This window comes from Gambusia affinis, linkage group LG07 (genome assembly GCF_019740435.1).
Source record: "Gambusia affinis linkage group LG07, SWU_Gaff_1.0, whole genome shotgun sequence".
NCBI lineage: Eukaryota > Metazoa > Chordata > Actinopteri > Cyprinodontiformes > Poeciliidae > Gambusia > Gambusia affinis.
The window spans coordinates 7,454,019-7,474,319 of NC_057874.1; the positions used below are offsets into that span (position 1 = coordinate 7,454,019).

The following is a 20,301-nucleotide window of genomic DNA, read 5'->3' on the forward strand; positions in this document are numbered from 1 at the left end:
GTTGTAGTTGTCGGCTTTATCTGATTTTTTTTGTCCCGTTGAAAAGCAAACAAATTACTGACCTGATGCCAAAAGATAAAGAGAGTCTCAAATCAACTAGTTCTCATTTGGACTGCGAGGCCTGAGCTCGTCTTCCCTCGTTTAAAGGGCAGATGAAGGTCGAAGGTGAATTTTAAAAGTCGGGGTTGAAAAGAAAACAAACCTTCTTGTTTCACAGACCAGATGTTACAGAGGGAGGACGTCCAGCTAACCGCAAAATCCCAAAATGCACTGATCCCAAAATCACTGAGTGGCTGGTTCTGTCGTGAGTGATGTCGGCTCCCCGAATCTATCTGTGTCCTCACTCACTACCAGCTACAACCATCTAACACCTGGCAGGTGAGTCCGTTGTAATGACCCTTCAACATGTTGTCCGTGGGAAACTAACAGAAGAAGTGCGGCGTGTTTGCAAATGCAGACCCGTCCCCTCTGTATGCACACATGAATTGCAAAATCTGTCTGCCGCCTCTTAGCATTGTAGCTTTAAAGCCTTCGGTGGGCTCATTACCTGTCTTTGCAGAGGTTCTTTGAAACCCAAATTAGCTGCCATGCGAAGCGCCTGGTCGTCTTGCACGCCTTTGTATATATCTATGACTTCCTGGAGGAACAGCACAGCACAAGCAGGAGAAGAGACATGAAACAACTGAAGAAAGGGAGAGAGGAAGAGGAGAGAAAAGCACCAAAACAAAAACAAAGCCATCCAATCGTATATTTAGAAAGAGAACTTATGTCTGTTCTGTTTCTCTGCATGGCAGATATCAAAGATGTTTCCTGGTTCAGTTGAGAGGATGGTCAGTAAGTCTTCACTTTTATAAAACCATGATGTTGACATTTGGGTTAGTAGGTGGCATTTTACCTGTTGTTTTCCAGATGAAAACGAACTAAACATTGTGTGGGCTAAACCTGTAAAGATGTGATTCCCCCGTTTTGTAAATGTGTCATTTTGCTTCAAACATCAATTTTAAGTATTTATTTCTCCCATCACACAAACTGGAAACTGCAGCGACCAATAAAGTCTCGCTTGCCGTCGTCATTCCATGGAGATCATCATTGTAAAGGTTAGAGTAACTCTTATTTTGTCAGTAAAAACCCACATTTGTCCAATACTACTCACATATTATCATATTCCACCATTATTAGTGTTTTTTAGATAATCCTTGTGTAGGGGAATCTCCCTGGAAACCCCAGCATCCATATCCAGACATCGTACATTGTTGTGTGATCATCCTAATGCTTACTGTCTGCGTTATGGGAAGCACTCGCTTGTGTAACATGTAGATGTGGTGTTTAAATCAAATGAATTGGATGTCTGCTCCTGGAGACGACCAATGAGGCTAATGAGGGGCAGAGAGAACCGAGACAGTAACAACTGAGCAAAGGATCATTAAGACGGTAATAAATGGAAGAAAGAGGTCACGAACAGGAAAAGGAAAGGAAGGAACAGAACATCCAACCTGGGCATTCGATAAGTGAGAGTGCAACCAATCATAACCTTTTTAAAACAAGAAGTAGACTGACGAGACGTAATTGAATTATTTTGTTGACTTTTAAGACAATTTATATTAAAAGAAGAGTGGAAAGGTGGTGTGTAGGCGGAGGTATCACCAGGCAAACCCAAAGTTATCCTGCTGTGTTGTCTCCTCCAGACTTTTAGCTCACAACTTAATTTTTACACCGACACTAGAATAAAAGCTATTATGTGACCAGATGTACCAGATGAAGTAAAGTCCAAACGGAACAAAATGAGCATTTTGCTGTAACTTACTCTGAAACTGTTTAAATGGGGTTTGATGTGGAGGACCAGTGCTGCAAACTCACGCTCCTGGCATTTTTATTCGCTTGTATTTATAAAATACAGGCGATTCGTCATTAACAAATGATGAATTTTGTTAGTAATCATTTCTTGTCGATTAAATTATGGGTGGGGATCGTTTGGAAAAAAAATCGGCATCAAAATTTTAGACGTCTTCAACCGACTGGTTACAACCTCTCAACAGAACCATACTCGAAAAACAATCTGAAATTCTTTGACTTCATTTTCTACTGTGTGTTTTTTATTTTATTTGCTTATTTGTTAATTTATACTATACAAAGCCATCTACTTTGTACTTAGGAATACAGTGGAAAGGTAAATTTTTTTAGCTCTAAAATAAATGCATTTCTGTCCTGTTTCAGTCGTACGTACACACAAATATGTGAAATACCCCCCAGTAAAATCAGATTTTAGGAGAGCACAGTTAATTAGTTTCAGACAGACGAGTGAAATTAACAGAGAAGTTCAGTTTATTTTTGTTCAGACCCTCTAAAGCAGTGGTCCCCAACCACTGGGCCGCGGACCAATTGGTACCGGTCTGTGCAAGAAATAATTAAATATGTCCGTTCTATGTATTGAGTCTGGAGGAGCTTTTATTTTGAAAATCCTAAACCGGATGCTGTCCGTTACGTGTTGCGCAACTGCATCGGTGTCGATCCTCAAAACGCGCAAAAGAGCACAAACCGGAGGGATCTGAAGCCATAAAGAGGCACATCTGAAAATTCAGCCAGAGAAAAATGGTGATCAAAGATCTTTTACTTGACTGTTAAATGGTAATTATGAGCACAACCAAGAATTGGTATCATCCCAGCACTTCACTAATCAGGTCATTAAAGTAGAGTTAAAGTAGGACAGAAAAGCTTTGAATGGAGCGAAGCTTTAAAATCCACCAACATGTTCGTCCAAAGCTTATTACCAAACGCACATGAAACACCTGGCTTCAGCTAGCTAATGTTTGGACCTAAAACCAACTCTAAAAAGAAAAATAAATGACACAAAGCTGTAACCTGATACTCATCATCCAGCTTGATTTAGTTTAATATGTCCGCCAAGAAAAAAAAAAACAAAAAAAAAACATGGTGAAAACAACTTAATCTCGTGCCAAGCTCATGAAACATTTTTAATCTCTTTAAAAATAATGATTTAAAAAAAAAAAACATTCATACCAAAAATAATCTTTGTCTGAAATCACTAGAGCTGAAGCTTTACAACGCACTGACCTCTGACCTTGGAAGTTGCATGAGTATATGTGACAAGATGAAGGCATATGTGGTGCTTAAAGTTGTCCATCTGTTAACAGTAGCAGGGACTTGCCAAGTAGCTCCCATTGAAGATTAATGAGAAGCAATAGAAAGCAAAAACAGCCTTTTAATGTGTCTCCGTTTGTTTAAATGGAGGCCCAACATGCTGCTGTAGAGACACAAGAATCGACCGGACGAGCACCAAATCCCTCTTTAAACTTTAGCTAGGTAACTTGGCCCAACTTCAAATCGAAATAAAACACTAAATGCTCACGAGTTTTCCCAAAGGAACAAACTTGCTAAGCGTCAGCGAATGCTTTTGTAAAACACTCAAGCAACAAATATCCAAACTACTTCTAATTCTGCAAAAAAAAAAAATGTAGACTTCCTGTCAATATCTCAGAATTTCAAACCAGAAGTAGCGTACCTTAAAGATGAGCTGTGGGGTGGTGGCGGCCACCTCTTCGATGTCCATCCCTCCCTGAGGGCTTCCCACCATTACTGGACCATTACAGGCCCGGTCCATTAGGATGGCAAAATACGTCTCTCTGCTTATATCCAGAGCCTCAGCGACCATCACCTGGACATGAAGAGGGAAACGTGAAGTGGCAGACAGAGCAGTGTGGCGACATGTTTTTATCCTCTACACAATATACCAGAACGTCATTGAGATGTCATTTTATTTCAACAGCTTTTTTTCTTAGATCCTTGTAAGTTGTGAGAATAAGCATCAAAAAGTCAGTGCTACAGGAGCTGGCTGTTCACAGAGTGCTGCACCTGAGCATATTCATGAAAAAATAAAACAAAGCTCATTCAAGAGATTCACCACACACATCCCATATCCTACAGGGCTACAGCTGTGACAGATTGTAAAGTTACATCAGCTGTGACTATCAAACTATGTTAAAATATGGTTATGAAGAAAATTCCCATCAAGAAAGAGTGGGCATGGACTGGTAAACGCTGCAACTTTATCTTCCTTGTCCCACAGGCTGATTGCTTCCACACCACACTTCTTCCTTCCACTCAATTTTCCATTAATATGTATGGGAAAAGGCACTCTGTCACAGTCAGATTAGAAAGCAACGATCTTTTATGCCTTGTTGAAGATGTCAGTGACTGTCTGCCAACATGTCTGTAATAAAAAATAATAATTCTCTCCATTCTGTAATATTATAAAATAATTAGAGGCTGAATTTTAGTTGTTTTATTACCTGAAAAACATAATTACCAGAACTAAGCATCTATATTCATAAAATCTTTATTTTTCTCATTGTTTAACCAAACAAACTGGACAACATGAGTAAGTAGGTAGGTTCCACATGCTAACACAGGTTATGAGCGGGACCTTTCAAGAAACACTGCACAAATCAAGGAGCAAACGAATAAAAACTAAGAGAAGGAAGGAGAGCATTTGGGAGGGAAAAAGCAAACAGGACAGCATCCGTTCTGTTGCGGTTAAGGAGGAGTGAGTCTTCTTGGTACGATGTCTGCTTGAACAAGGATATTTCCTTCCGCTTCTCACCCGTGTGAATGAGAATGGACAGCTCTCTCTAAACTTCATGTTGAAAGACTTGGCCCTCCATTTCCTTGTCCAAACGCTGCCGTCCCCAGTCACTGAAACAAGTCTCTGGAGTTCATTTTCATTTCAGTCCCTGCTCACAAAACCAAACACGTGTTTTCACCCCGGTCCTCCTCCAATCGCTGTGGTGTCCCTCACCCGACACCGACTCTCCCCTCCCTCCCTGTCTTGTCATCTGTCAATCAGTGTCATGTCGGCAAATCGGATGCAGAGGTACTGGGCCCTTTTCTCAGGGTGCGAGTTAAAGACTGGAATAACAACAAGAACCATCGGAAAGGTGTTGTTCTTTCTGCTCTTGTAGGAAGATTCTTTGGACTTTCCTCATCTTCTCTGATTTTCCGCACTGTAAGCAATACGGTGGATGTGCAGACAAAGGGACAACTCTACTCTTGCTCAACTAATTAAAAAAAAAAAACCAACAACAACAACAACAAAAAAACAGATTGTTTCCGGTCCTTTGAGACAACTGAACTCAAAGTTGTTGGAGTGACTTTAGCGGAGGCTAACTGGATCCAACCTGTAAACTCTGCAGCAGGAATGAGGAGGAGTAGAGGTGAAGAAGGATGATGAGGGGAAAGGAGAAGGAAGAGGAGTGCTGGAGCCACACACACCGAGCAAAAACTGAGAGGGCTTCATCACCTGGAAATGTCTGCTGTGAGGAGGTACTGCATGCAGCGTACGAGCAGGAAAAATAAAAAATAAAAATCATACTCTTGCTTGTTAGTGGCACATAGTAACAGTTGTTTACCAAACACTTTAAATTCACACTGGGCCTGGCTCAATTTATGCAACAAGCCTGAACACCAGGCAGCACAAACCCGCAGTAAACAACAGCGGACAGCTACTGCTTATATGGAGGAGAGGGAAGTCGGAGCCAGACATTCATTTTACAGAGCAGCATTACTGGACTCCGAGAAACGAGGTCAAGAAAGAAAAAAAAACACACACACACACACACAAAAAAAAAAAAACATAATGAAAACATTAAGAAAGAGAAAAGTGGATTTTTCTTCCTCCTTTAGCTCACCGTTTTCACTTTCACTCCATCTTTGGGCGTCTGCTTGGTAATCAGGTTGAAGCCGAGCATCTTTTTAGCCAACTCGCCAACAACTGCGGGACTGAAAGTGGAGAGACGGCGCTTAAAACAACATCCATCACCATAATGGCCGCTTTTTACGACTTCCTAATAGCATTGCACATATTCTTCCTCACTCTGGGGATTACTACATCATACGCTGCCTTGCCGAGGTGTTTATGCTCCTCGAGTTTTCACAGTTTGTCAAGTTTGCAACTAGGGCCGCGCAACATGTCGCCACTACATCATCGCTGCGACGTCGGGTACGCTTAACCCTTCTAACAACAATCTATTCCAAGTGTAATGAGTTGGCACCTCGCCCCCTCAGGAGCTCTCCTTGGAGTAGACGCTCAAACCTGACACAGCTGCTGAAGACCACCAAGCTGCAAACTCACACAACCAACACAGCGGTGGAGGGTAGGGGGGGGCAGGAATTGTCGATTTATTGCTAGTGATGTCGCCATAGTAGTGTTTTCTGATTTTGTGCAGGACGAGCTACAGCTACGTAATTTTTTCCCCCGTGAAAAACGCTATTTTTAATCAACAGTTTTATTGTAAAGTGGAAAAAAGGATAGCTTTAAAATAAAAAATAAAAAATCTGAATAACATCTGTTCAGCTTTTATGCTAACTACTCAGTTCAACTCTCCTATGAACGGCGTAAACTGCATAACAGAGGAGCATTGCTCTGCTGACGTTCTTAAAGAGACAGAGGCCCAATATCAATGCGTCAAATTGCGAAGTCTAATATTTTCTTTTTAGGTTATGTTTCATTTATATATACAGCATTCTTAAAACAACTTAAGGTAACGTCGATGCTAAATTGTGCTACAAAACGGCGCTGTGTGCATGGAAAGCCCGTACTAATACCGGCCCTTTAAGAAAAGTGACTACATCTTGGGGGCTCTGATCCAGATGGTTGTAAATGAGCTTCTCCTTATTCTCTCTGCCTAAAAGCTCCCAGCAACCAGAGCTGCTTCTGTAAGCCTGCTCTGGTTTAGTAAGAGAATACAAATGAAGCTGGTGGTCGGGGGGAAGCATTCATTCTTTGATAAATGGCGGCGGTGCGAACCGTGCTCTCACGTCACTGTCTTGGGACGATGATCTTCAGCGTGTCTCACTTAAGAAAAAAAAAAGAAAAGAAGAAACTTTTAGGAAGATTTTAAACTGCAGAGTAAGGTGCTGCTGATGCACGCCTGCGACAAATGTCATGAATCAACTTTTTTTGTCTGTTCCTTTTTTTTTTTTTTTTGCCTTTAAGGCCACAGTAAGTGGTAGCAACAATTGGTAAAAAGGAGACACTTCCTCAGGTGCTGGGAGAAAATAGGGGAAAAGAGACGCTTTTTCAAGTCGCAGCTTAGATTTCTGAAAGAAAGAAAGAAAATGCAGATTTCTGCTCAGGCCGTCATTGGAGGAGCACATTCAGCACACTTGGTGGTGCAAAGTGCTACAGCTAACCTGCTTTTTTCACCATTTAATTAAAAGGATTCCCCCCACCCCCTAAAATACAGAGTAAGGGAAGAGAAATATTTGCAGCAAAAGAAATCCTGACGGTGTCTTTGTGCTTAAGTAGCATCTTCAGAAAGCCCACCCTAAAAGCTGCTGTCACTGGGGAAAATAACACGAATCTATCTCCTACAGTTATTCTCAGTTTTGAAAAGCACATAAAGGAACACTTACTCCTTAGTTAAGTGCACTCCCCCTTTGAGGCCACTGTCGAACACACCCTTGCCTCTCCCGCCGGCCAGAATCTGAGCTTTCAGGACTATTTCCTTGGCATCTGAAACAGGAGACAGAGAACATATTAAGGAGGGGACAAAAAATAAAAACTCAGGAGAAGTTCGACAGATCACTTAATTTATGGGTTCATCCCCTCAGACAACACCTTGAGCCGGTAACTTATTTGTCTGTAGGATTGAAAAGGGAAGCGAGGTGGAAAACAGAGGGGTGTATAGAAGACAGGAGAAGAATACAAATCAAGAGAGAGTAAGAAGTTTGCACTCCTGTTCAGAACTCTCCGTCATAGCTACAGAATGTTAATGCGATCACAAATATCGCCGGAGGTGTCGAGTTTAACGCACGTGAAGCTAAAATTAGCAAAACATTTTCAAAACTACAGTTGATGGATCAGAAACACTAAAGTAGATGTTTGGCTTTTTGTTAAATCTGCAACAGCAAAAACACAGAAAAGCAGTCACCCTGTATGGAAATCATTTTATTTAGATTAGGATATTATTGTGTTTGTAGGACATTAAAAGTAAAATGAAAAGCAGCGTCATTTTAAAACAACCGTTGCAGACTGATGCCCTGAACGGCATATTTTTATCATATTTCGGAGGCAGAAAACCTAAAAATCTTTGCAGTATGACACATGTATGGATGCAAGTCAGCTCTTAATTTTGTGACTGTACTAGAGGTTTCTCTCAAACATTACTGATCAGGCTTTTACTCTACAGGTTATGGACAACACACAGTAAAATGAAAAGCTCATTTGAGCAAACGCTGTATTAATTTCAATCAATGCAGGGTTTCCTCCAGTGTATTATAAGCCTGGCGGGCCACCAGGCTTTACTTGTGCCCCCACCAGGCTGAGCATTGCTAATTTAATCAAGTCTTTTTAAAATGTTTGCATTTTTTTAAGACTTTACAGTTGGTGTTCAGGTATTAATCTTCAATCTTTCAATAGCACATAATTGTCGAGTGACAGTTTCAAATTTACTTTCAACTTTAAACATTTTTAACTCAAAACGCTGGATGAATGACTGACCTGGCGCCCAACCACCAGGATTAGCAAGTTTTCTGGGGGAAACCCTTTAGTGTAACATTTTTTAACACAAGTTGCTAAAATGAGAAAAAAAGATACGTTTCTTGGTAAAGCTAGTAGTTTTCAATACAACAGAAAATGAAGAAAGGATAAAATTATTAACTTCTAAGCCTATCTACCACACTTTTATCTCCATTTTAGATAAGGCAATGTAATTTTATTTTTATAGCACATTTACAGTAACAAAGCAGTTCAAAGTGCTTTACATGCATTAGAAAGAAATACAACAACAAAGCAAAGGAAAGGGCAAAAGAAAAAAAGAAAACAAAAAATATTAAACTACATATTGGTTCCCCATGTTGAAGAAGAAGTATAAACTAGTAGGGGTTTTATCTGTTTTATGTATTCTTGTTCCTGTAAAACTAGATGGTACTTTCTAAGTTTGTTCTAGATTTGTAAACTAACAGGAGTTTCTGTAGGTCTTGAGTTTAATACTAAACGTTGATCTAAGGTAACGAGTAGTTTCTCTAGGAAAACTAATAGGAATCACTCTGGGTTCTAGGTTTGATCCAATTCCTGCTCTGGGTTGAGTGAAGTATAGAAACTAGACGCTCCTGTTCTGGGTTGCTAAATAAGTAAAAGTACTTCACAATTATAAGGTAGAAGGACTTCAAACAAAAGCTAAATCAAAGAGGAATATGTATTAATGCGTTTACTGCGTGAAGTCAAAAAATATATACATATATTTTGAGTCTGATGTATTTATTGAACTGGGAAAAAAAAATCTGTCTGACCCGGTCATCGCCAGTCAGAACCGATCAAGAAGAAACGAGCCGACTGCAAACACTGCTGAGTAGTGGTGTAGAACAACATCGAAAGGGCATGACAACTAGATTTATTTAAAAATTTCCTGTCACAGTGAAGACTGTCAGGATGTGACTGTGTGTGGTGAAAGAGATTACAAGATATTATTACAAGCCCTAGAGAGGAAGGTGGAGGCTTTATGCTCAACCCCCGTAACTATCTGTTCTTGAAACTATTGAAAGACAAGAACAGAGTTTTCTGAGTTACCCTGTGTTTGGTAGAGTCGACCAATTAAGATGCCACCAACAATCAGCTACAAAAGTGTTGAAGAAGACTCCAATATTTTGAAATAACTTGCATGGTAGCATTTTGGATGGCTGATCGAAAAAGTGACCGACTTGACATGATTGACAGTAGCAGACAGAAGAGTCGCCCATGATGCTACGGTTAGCATCTGCTTCAAAACTTCCACGCAGTGGGAAACTGCAGGGCCGTTGTACAGTTTTTAATAAATTTGGACTGTATTCAATCCTCTCTAGCTGAAATATGGAAAGATACAGTAAACTGATCAGGTGTGAAATTACATCATTTGAAAAAGTTTGCCAACTGAAATGAGTAATTTCAGTACTTCTATGTTACCTTACCAAGAGAACTGAATCAGCCTTCGGGACTGTCCATGGTGTATAAAACCCAGCAGCTAGACCAGGCAGTCTTTTTCTAGATATTATTGTGAAGGAACTGTTCATTATCATCTCCATTATCATCTTCCAGCAAGGCGAAGTGGTACCTTTGCAATAAGCGAAGTCATGAAATATATTTGCTCAGATATATTGCTACAGATTTGCTGTGCACGGCCCACAGTGTCATTGAATGGTCCAATATAGTTCCAGTGAAAGGAATTCACATTGCTGCAGCATGCCAGCACATTCTGGACAGTTTCAATGCCTACGGCTTTATGGGACCAGTTTGGGACCCCATAACTGGTTTATGGGGATGGACAATCCAGGAGTTGATTGTCTGTTCCTGTGCCATCATTATGGTGAACTAGTGCAAAAAGCAGAGTACTAAAGTTCAAGGTGCAGAAGAACTTGATCGGGTCCTAACCCTTAAATCATAACCCTGATCCAAAGATAGAAAGGTTTTCTGTCAATCAACCAAAGGGGTTCTATCCCAAAGCTAAAATACTTTTGGGATGAATTAGCACATCTGTGTCTGACTTCACAAAACTCCTTCTAGATAATTCCCAGAAACAAAATCCTGAACCTGGTGGGAAGCTTTCCCAGAGGCCGACAGACTCCAGACTTGAGGCTTCAAGTCCAGAAGTCTTAAAACAGTCAACGTCAAATTAAACTCTAAAGATTCAGAACAAGATGTCAGTCAAGTTTCACTGTGTGAAAGCAGACTAGTTAAATATGGCCTAAATTTTTCTGTAACTCCAGATTCTTTAAAACTCTGTTTATTATATGTGAACCTTTACTATGGTTCTAAAACCAAAGTGTAGTGTGTTTAGTTTTCCCAGAAATATTGATAATTTTTTTTTTTCTTTTGTCATTAACTGGCGGTTTCCCATCCATGTGACAAACCTAGTTTGCTTGAATACTCTGCCTTTAAGGGGTTAACTGATTCTTGCATTTCGTCTTGACTTTTTATCTGGATGATTGATTGGTTGGCACTTTACTGTTCATTTTAATCATCATGAGAATCCAACTATATATAGAAAAAGTTCATAGTAATTAAAGCAATGATGGCTCTTTGTTGTAAAGTTTTCCCTTTTTAGAGGACTTCTGCTATCAACATGACTACCTGATTATCCTTCTTATTTGGTGCAAGAAGGTAAACCTTTTATGAATGCAAACTTGACTAAAAACCCACCTGTTTAGGATTGTATTTGAAACGTAATCAATTACAAATTTACTGATGAAACTTGACTCATTGTCGTGTTTTGATTGTTGATTCTACGTTGCATTGTGTTTCTGTGTTTGATTTGATGTAAAGCACTTTGAAATGCCTTGCTGCTGAAATGTGCTATACAAATAAAATTTGATTGATTGATTGAAGAACAGTGTCTTTGGATAGAAAGGAGGGGGAAAAAAAAAAAACAACTCATCAAATGTTGGATGGTTTCACATGTCCTTGTCCTCATTAAATAACCAGCATGGCTTCACTCTGCGGCGACACACATGAAGAGGAGTCTCCCTCAGCCTACTTTAGACCTCCATAGACAATCATCTTCTTTTGCATTTGGACCAAGGACTCCTGATAAAAGACGGTATCTAACTAAGTAATGATTATTCGGATGAGAGGGGGAAGGAATCAACCACTGTCAGACGAATCCCATCAATGTGAAAAGAGCAGAAGAGGGACGATCTGTTGCAGTGAGAAAGACACCCTGACCTTGTTGGTTGAAAAAAACACACACACACACACACACACACAAGATGCTTCAATGACTTTGCGCTGGAAAAATAAAAAAATAAAAAAACTGGCACAGCGAAAACTGTCTAGGAGCTGAGAAGGCAAGAGAGCCGAAAAATGCTGTCTGAGCTCAGAGCTGCTGTAGTTTGAAAAGAAACCAGAGAAAATAGTCTCTGACAGGGCGACGGGGATTAAACCAACACTGTATAAGTAAGGCCTGCTCTGTGTGGAGAGCTAAGGGAGAGAAAGGGAGACGGGTGGGAGAATAAAGGTGCATTCATATGCAAAGGCCTTTGAAAGGAGTTATAAATGAATAAATATGTTAGTAAAAAAAACTGCTACTATGCAAAAAATTAAAGAGTTCAAAGCAAGATGAGGAAGAGTGTCCTGAGGGCATGAGGAGAAGACGGGGACAGCGCAGAGGAAATGACTTCTGCTATTACAGAATAGAGAAAAAAAAAAAAAAAAAAGGATACAAGCGGCAGAACAAAGATATTTAGGCCAACAGGGAGACCGCGTTGTTGGGGATGTGAAGGGAAGGTAAAAGATCCGACACGCTGACACAGACGTTCAAAACAGCAAGCTGAGATTGTAAAGCAGAGATATGCGGAATATATTATTCCACAATGTAACGTGTAAAGAGAGGTAATGGGGTGAGAACGAGGCAGGTGTTCACTCCTGCTGCACAAGTGTTTGACGGCAAACCTGCTTATTATGTGGCAAATCAGCAATTACAAATGGGTGCTGGAGAAGCAATCTGTGTGATAACTCAGAGGCTTGTGCAAGCATTCACACGCCTTCAACCTTTTCACATTAGTACAGTAGCCATATGAAAGGTGCATGGAAGGCTACCTCAGCCTTGTTTGGATGTACCATCTTCATAAAGTATACAGACAGGAAAAGATCAAAACGCTAAGGGATGCCACATGCTAGCTACGCCAACACCACGTTTCCTCTAATTCATGTAAAGCATTTTGAACTGCCTTGTCGCTGAAAAGGTGCTAAATAAACAAAATTACCTTACCTTACAAGCTAACACTATGACATGGTGTTTGTGATAACGTTCGCAACTGTGAAGTAGCCTAGTAAACCTCGTGGATGACACAAACTAATGATGTCAGTTTATATATTCGGTTCACAGACTGTCCTTCTGCTTGAGCTCCCTAAGCGAGATGAACTTCCTAAGAGCAAAGCCTCCAACCACGCAGCTCTCCGTTACACTGAGGCAGCGGTAATATTTATCAACAGACAATGATAAGGCAAATAGAAGTATACAGTGGCTAATTAACCAATGAAGAAACAACTGCAGGACTTTAAAAAGTACATTTCAATAATTAACACTTATACTAAGTGATGCCTGCTCTTGTCTTGCCAAAGGAGGAAGTGACACTTTTAAATTACATAGGTTTCAAAGGAAGGGCTGAATTGTCTCCTACTTCCTGTTTTTTCCCCTATTAAAGAAAAAGTCATAAAGTCATGTCGTACTGTAATTGACTGGGTTTTGTTCTCCTAATTTAGAAAGAAACTTGTTCCTTTTAAAAAATGTTGCCACGGAATTGACAACGGTACCAAATATTTTTAATATTGGGACAACCCTACATTAAATATTAGAATAAAACTGGATACAAAAACAGAATATACCTTTAAATTTTCATCTTTTTTTTTAAACTATGTATTCCTATCCTTCTACTTCAGAATAATACCTTACTTTATGTTGAAAAATACATTGAAATTGGTGGTTGTAACACAAAAAAATTTAAGAAAAAGTTTTACTTCTGCAAGGCCAGAAAAAAAAAAAGACAGAAAATGGAAGAGCAGATATTTGTAAATATGCAAACAAATTGTCAAACTTCCAAGCTGGTTGGTTCGGTTGCAGAACTGCTTAAGAAACGGCACGCTTTGTGGAAATGCATGGAGAAGATAATGATGTCCTCAAAGATCACAGTGAATATGGGGCATGGTAAAGAGCAAGGTGACCATTAGCTGCTCCTGCTGATGCTGCTGTGACAGACAAGAGCTGGCCCTAACGTTGAGGCCGAGGTTGGTCCATAATGAGCGTGGAGCAAAGTGTGGGGTGGATGGAAAAAAGGAGCAGCACTATGTTAAAAAAAAATAAAAATCACAAAGAGGCTTTTATGTTCGACTCAGATGGCGCAAAGTACGAGAGGAGAGAAGGTCACATGGTTGGATTTAATCAGCAAAGACACCAGCGCGAGCTGTTGGAGAGTCGGCGCTCAGGGTGTTCATGCAGCGGAAACATGCAGTATTAAATCCGTAAACATCGAGGTCAGCCTAATGAAGGGTGACGCCGATGTGTGTTCCATCAGACGACAATAAAATGCGCATTCAGTCCCGGGTGCTTCCGTGAACGCGCGCCTCCATTACCGAGCGCGAGGCGAAGACAAGCCGGATAAATGAAGGACTTCACTTGATGCAGCTGCTATAATTACAAATACCTCCTACAGAAAGGGCTCCGGTTATTAACAGAGTTGGAATCTTTTTTTTCCCTCCTTCTTCTTCTTGTTCTTCTTCTCCTTCTTCTTCTCTGGGGTGTGAGGGAGGGGATCTTGCATAATCAGTTCTCCACTTCCATTTGGATCATGCGAGGGCCCACTGTGAAGATGTAGAACAAGATTTTCATCTCCATTTATTTTCTGTTTCTTGGGGACGCAGGGGAGGAGATTAAACATCGCACAACATCTCCAATCACATCACATGCGTTCTGAGTAATGCGGTCATCATCCTCGGGCCTTACTCATTTCCCCGTAATGAGTGCAAATCAACTCGCAGCCCGCTCGCCTGTGACAGCAGCTGGCAGAGAGGATGCTACTTCGATACGAAGTCTCTCTTTCACCCTGTTCATTTAGCGCGCAGCTAGAAAAGACCGATTCTCTTGGCCCACCCTCCTCTCTTTCCGAAGGGGCCCAATGGCGGCTAGCACCGCGGCTAGCTTTGGAGTGATATTTAATTAAGCCGTGGAGGCTGCGCCACGAGGGAGATGCTGGCTGGTAGGGGGAAAATTTAGGCAGAGTGCCAATCCAGAGATGGTAAGATCTGTCCACCATATGCAAGGGAGGAAGAAAAAGATGAGGGTGGGCTCTTCACTAGTATGTGTGCTGTAGAAGAAGTAGAAAACTGGGCAATATCAGAGGACTTTTTGGGAGAAAGGCAGAATAGTGTGAAAATCAAAGATACTTTATTTATCCCAAAGAAAAAAATCAATTTTGTTGCAACTCAAATCATCCTCAGAGAGTTACTGTGGGCAAGAAGAATCTGGCAGTTCTGAATGAATATGAAGACTGTTGTTGTATGACATGCTAACATCTCAATATCCGGGCACCTGAGGCGATATTCTGAAGTAATGTCTTGGATGATATGCCCATCAGTTGTTGGAGCAATGCTAATCCACCTCATTTGCTGTTTCCGGTCTTCTTTAAAGATCCGTCTGGCCGTTTAGCCAGAATGTCAGCAGGAAGACATCAGAGTTGAAGATATGATCCTTACAGATTGTGATCGATTGAAAAGACGGTTTGAACTTCCCTTTCCTCTCTCTGCATCCATGAAGCCTCCTTTTAAACTCCTCTGGGATTGGAGGTCATAGTTCATTTATTTTGTCAACTATTCAGGTAATAATCAGCGCTCCGAAATTAAAGAGGTAAGACAAAAAAAAACCTTTCACATGCAATACCTCAGCAGAAATACCTATGAACAAAAGCCCGCGTAAAAGAACAAATCAGAACTACTCTGACATGCTGCCACCATGAGCGGCTGATGCCTTGAATCTAGAAAACAATCTGCAGACAAATTAGTTAGCATCATTACAATTAATTGAAATAATTCCCAATTTCTCACAGGATTAAAATTAAAACAGACTAACGTGCACCTGCAACCTGAACACACCATACCCATAATGAAATATGATGAACAAACAAAAAGGTTGCCACTTAACTTTTGTCAGTTTCAAGTTCTTTCAGGGGAAGTCTGGTTTATTTGTTTACTGTGGAAGGGCACATGCAGGCTAAAGGGAGCAGTAGCTTTGTTTTCCTCTTTCATTCCATTTTAAATTGCTTTCATTTACTGCCAAATGGTATCTCTTTAAATAACTTCAATTACGATGTCAAAATGGACGATTAGGTTCAGGCTTGCTATCAAATTGCAATGGGGCTTTTTAGTGATGCGCTAATAGAAGAAAAATGAAACCCATAACGGTAAAAGGCACCAAAGGCGATGGAGGATATTAACAACCTAAAAAAGGTGACAACCTGGGGCTCAGTTAATTATGTGAGCTAAGAACTGCACGTCTGCATGGTTTTCTGTTTGATATGTATCAGAGGGTCAACGCAGGTCAACAATTACTTGTGTAAATGTAATCAGTGTAATAGCAGCGCCAACACATTGTATTTTAATTACACTTAAGCATGGTTAAACCCAGAGCGCAGAATAGGTCAAGATTAATTATAAAGCAGGCTGTGTGACGGTTTATATTTAAATACAGCTGTGAAGTTGCTTCTACCTCGCTTTAACATGGCTTTTTAGAAACCTTTACCATTTCAAACGTTACCAGACTGTAAAAAGGTCAGACAAGCATATTTCTCTATCCATGCAGTGAGCGGAAAGGAAAATAAAATCAAACAGGTTTGCATATAAGGAGTTCTGGGTTCGAGGGAAAGTACGTTTGTTGCTTGTAGGGTTGAGGTGAAAGGTCAGCCAGAGTTGCTGCTGTTGTGCAAGTAAGATCAGACGCATGAGGACACAACGGGCTTTAAAAAAAATTCTTTTGACACCAAAAACGTCAACGACAGCCATTTGTCCTGCCATGACTAAGAGTTATCATTACCATTTCCATAGCTCTGTCTCGCCTAGGTAAATCTACAAGCCATTTGTCTGTCTCTGCATCAACTGCAACAATGCCATCTGAGAGCTACTCAAAAGCGAAAGAATACCAGTGTCCCAGACGGACAGTGACACCTTTATGTGACACCTCCTGCACTCCCTGCCTGCATGACAGCTGAGTCCTCATTAGGGGAGAAGTCCACCTGCATCTCAGACACAGAAGGCCCTCTAATGACAACCCAAGGTGGCCTAGGTCTCAGACAGAGCGGGCTGCAGTTCAAAACCCATGACGGAGAGACTGTCAACGCGACGCAACCGGAGGGGGTGACAGTAATGATGATAGCGTTGTGGATGATGGGTGCTAAATGACCACACGCCGATATCCGCAGGGACATTCATTTGCTTTGAGGGAGACGGGCACGTCTATCACGAGCAGCATCACGAGACACTTAACTGCGGGAAACGGCAGCTATGGACAAACCCACCGCAGTAAACGAGCTGCTCGTTTTTCAATATTGACTGAACAAATTTCCATTAGTTCAGCATGAACAATGGAAGAAAAAAATATATATATACATTTTAAAAAAAAAAGCACCAACATCTGCTGCAACATTCTGCTGATGCATCAAAGGGCAGAAGGACTACTTGCAATGCAACTTCCATGGATGAGTAATGAAGTGTGCCTAATGGCTGGAGCTTCTTAGAACAAAGCAAAAGGTGCTTGTACATTTTATGCTCCTATTTGTAATTCTGTGCTTTCCTCAACTTCTGATTTCAACTTGAGAGAAACGGCCAGAGGTGCATTTTCTATAACAACTGTACGATTACATCTTTAAAAAAAAAAAAAAAAAAAAAAAGACATAACACACTCATACAATGAGACTTTCCAGTACATAATTTCTTTGTGAAGCAGAAAACTCTTACATGGGAATCAGCATCCGGATCTCTGATGTCAGAGCAGTAAGGATGAAACTCGACATCAAGGATAACGGTTAAAAACAAACATTACCACAAAGATGGCCGCCGTGATACAAAATGGGCTGGATGAGCGACTTTTGACATTTCCAACGCTGGTTTGGTAACATTTTCATCCAGTATAACTGAGGTTTTCGCTGCAAAATATAACTGACATGCATAAGAATCTGAGATAAGAGATGAGTATTGTTCCACCAACAAGGCGCTCCACCATTGAGCCAAAATATGACTCTGATGAGGCACAAGGCAAGATGAATCCAGACGTTGATGTTGGGTCTGAAGCAAACAGCGCCAAAGATAACAATCCTCTTAAGAAATTGAGACCATAAAACTGTCTACAGTAGACCTCTGGTGCTCACAAGGGTTGTGGTGGGATGGCTGCCCACAAATAGCTAAACTTGTGACCTACTCTAAAAATGCTCATTTTTGCCCATTTTAATTGTTCAAACACCAAATATACCTCAAAACTTCCACATTAGATAATATCTATCGGGGGCACAGCCAATCAGCCAATCAGTGTTAAAAAAAATAAAATGCCACTTCTGGATTGGTGACTTTGCAAACACCAGCATCACGTCTTGGTGTTTCAACTTCCCAAGCTGCATTTTCAGAATAGTTTCAATACTCTAAGAAAATATCTGAGGATGTGTGGGAGCACATGATATAGTTATACTTCTCTTATACATTATCCATCTGATTCATCTCCATGCATGTCATCCACACATTCTTTTAGTTTGGTGTCCTTGTCTTGGTTTATTTCTTCTTAGCTGACAGAAGTTGGTCCCAGTGTGGCTTTTTACTTCTTCTGTGCTTTATGTGTTGTGACTTCAGAGATAATATTCCTCATACTATTGGTAGTAACGAGTATTTTTTGAGCTACTAATGCCGTTCTGTCATGTAGAATCAGCCTCCCTATTCGTCCACACAAGTGTCTCTATGTATGCTTTCCCATTTTTCAACCAATCATTGGAGACCAGCGCGATGCAGGAAAACCTCAGGAGGTCAGCAGTTCTTTAAATACTCAAACCAGCCCATCTGGAACCAGCAACCATGTCACATTCAAGTCCATCTGCCCGGGGATCATTTGCGGGACATGTGGAGGATGATGCAGCAATTTTGTGCATCGAGGCAGAATAAACAGTTGGTAATTGAAAATCTATAAAGAAATAAATCTGGTCATTCCAGTCTGCCCTGGTCCTCCTTATGAACAGCCTCCAGGCATTGTTATTGGCAAATTATCCAGAAATCTGTGCTCTGTCCTCGACATTCAACTCAGGGGTTTTTGCTGCAATAGAATAGCTAATAAATACCATGTAAAGAGCAACGGGAATAAAAAAAAAAATATCAAGAAATCACAAGGAATTGTACTCTGAACATGGAGTTATCACAAATTCAAGCAAAGTACAGAGAAGTTGCATTTTGTTTTAACTATAGAGTTAAATATTGATGAAGTCATCCTTTAATTTAACTGTTTACTTTTATATTTTGGAGTAACTCAGCCATGGTCCTGATTTGAGTCTGATAGAGAATTAGTGGAGGGAGGTAAAGATTAGGGTTTTGGCAATGAGGCCTTTCAACCTCAAAGACTTGGTCAGTCATCAAAAACAACAATTATGAAGGTTTGGCTGCTGTAAAAACATACATTTTCCATAAATTGTTAGTAATTTTATTTGTCCCACGTCCCACATGTAAAGCCTAGATCCTATATGTAGAAACAAGCTTCTTGGTAAAAGGAAAATCACTAAACATCCAAATCCGTCAGGCGTATGAACAATGTTGTGGTAACCTGCATATTGCACAGGATTAATTAATTTTAATGCAAAGTCCGGCCTGTAGGCATAAACACTGACGTACTGCCATTATGTAGTGACCATAACAAGTGACACCAGCAAAAGAGAACACGTCTAAAACTACTAGCATATAAGAATCAGCTTAATACAACAAAGGGGATGAGTGAGGAATAATTCAAAGTCTTAGCCACAACATGAATAGGTTAGGATGTGTAATGAGGAGGTGGAAACACTAAGCAGCTTACACAAATCAGCTCTTTGAGAGACAGCCTGCTTTACCCAGCAAAGCCCATTTACATCCGGTAAGACAATTTCAAACCCGTCGTACTTCACCTACCAGGGCAGACCTAAACACTTGCTCATGTAAGGGATAACTAAGCCAGGTAGAGTTCAGCAGAAGATGTCTGTCGATGGGCCTATCTTTTTGTCTGATCTTTGTGTGAAGAAGTCTATGCAGCACATGTTTTTTATCAGCTACAAACCCTGGAAAAGATTTCTGTTCTGCCTGGTAGGTCGGCGAGGCGGTGTGGGCCCGTGTCTATAACCTTTTGTAACACACTGTCTCCACCCTTCTGTTACCCTCACTGCGTGCTACGCGTACGATCTTGGCAGGCGGTGCGTGCAGAAAAACTGCAGCCCAACATCAGTCTTCCAGTGTGACAGGCCGGCCCTACGGAGAGATGAGAGTATTTCCGTCCATCAGCAGGGGCCTTGCAGCGAGTAGGAAGGTGAGAGTTGTGTGCCGCACACTCAATCTAACCCACTGCACTTGTTCATTAATCTCCTGCAATGTGATCCAAGTGGAAAATGGGTATACTATGTTCATTTTATAGAAGAGTCAGGCATAGGTATGAGGTGCTAACCAACACAGAGAAGGATAGGGTGATTAGGGTTCCTACACATTTAAAGTTACTTCAGCTCTATTATGAATTTAAAAAGAATATACTTCTAGTGGTCAGAGTTTCTGTATTG

General features: G+C 40.7%; 1 protein-coding gene across 1 annotated transcript in view; it reads right to left on the bottom strand.

The window, feature by feature from the left end:
- The window catches only part of suclg2 (succinate-CoA ligase GDP-forming subunit beta), a 111,357-nt gene that overhangs the window by 54,224 nt on the left and 36,832 nt on the right, over positions 1-20,301 (bottom strand). Inside the window, exons 3-6 of the mRNA XM_044122735.1 lie at positions 7,429-7,528; positions 5,703-5,793; positions 3,521-3,673; positions 548-637 (exon numbers count right to left, since the gene is read on the bottom strand). Coding sequence (XP_043978670.1) covers positions 548-637; positions 3,521-3,673; positions 5,703-5,793; positions 7,429-7,528 — 434 coding nt within the window. The remainder of the gene's footprint in view (positions 1-547; positions 638-3,520; positions 3,674-5,702; positions 5,794-7,428; positions 7,529-20,301) is intronic.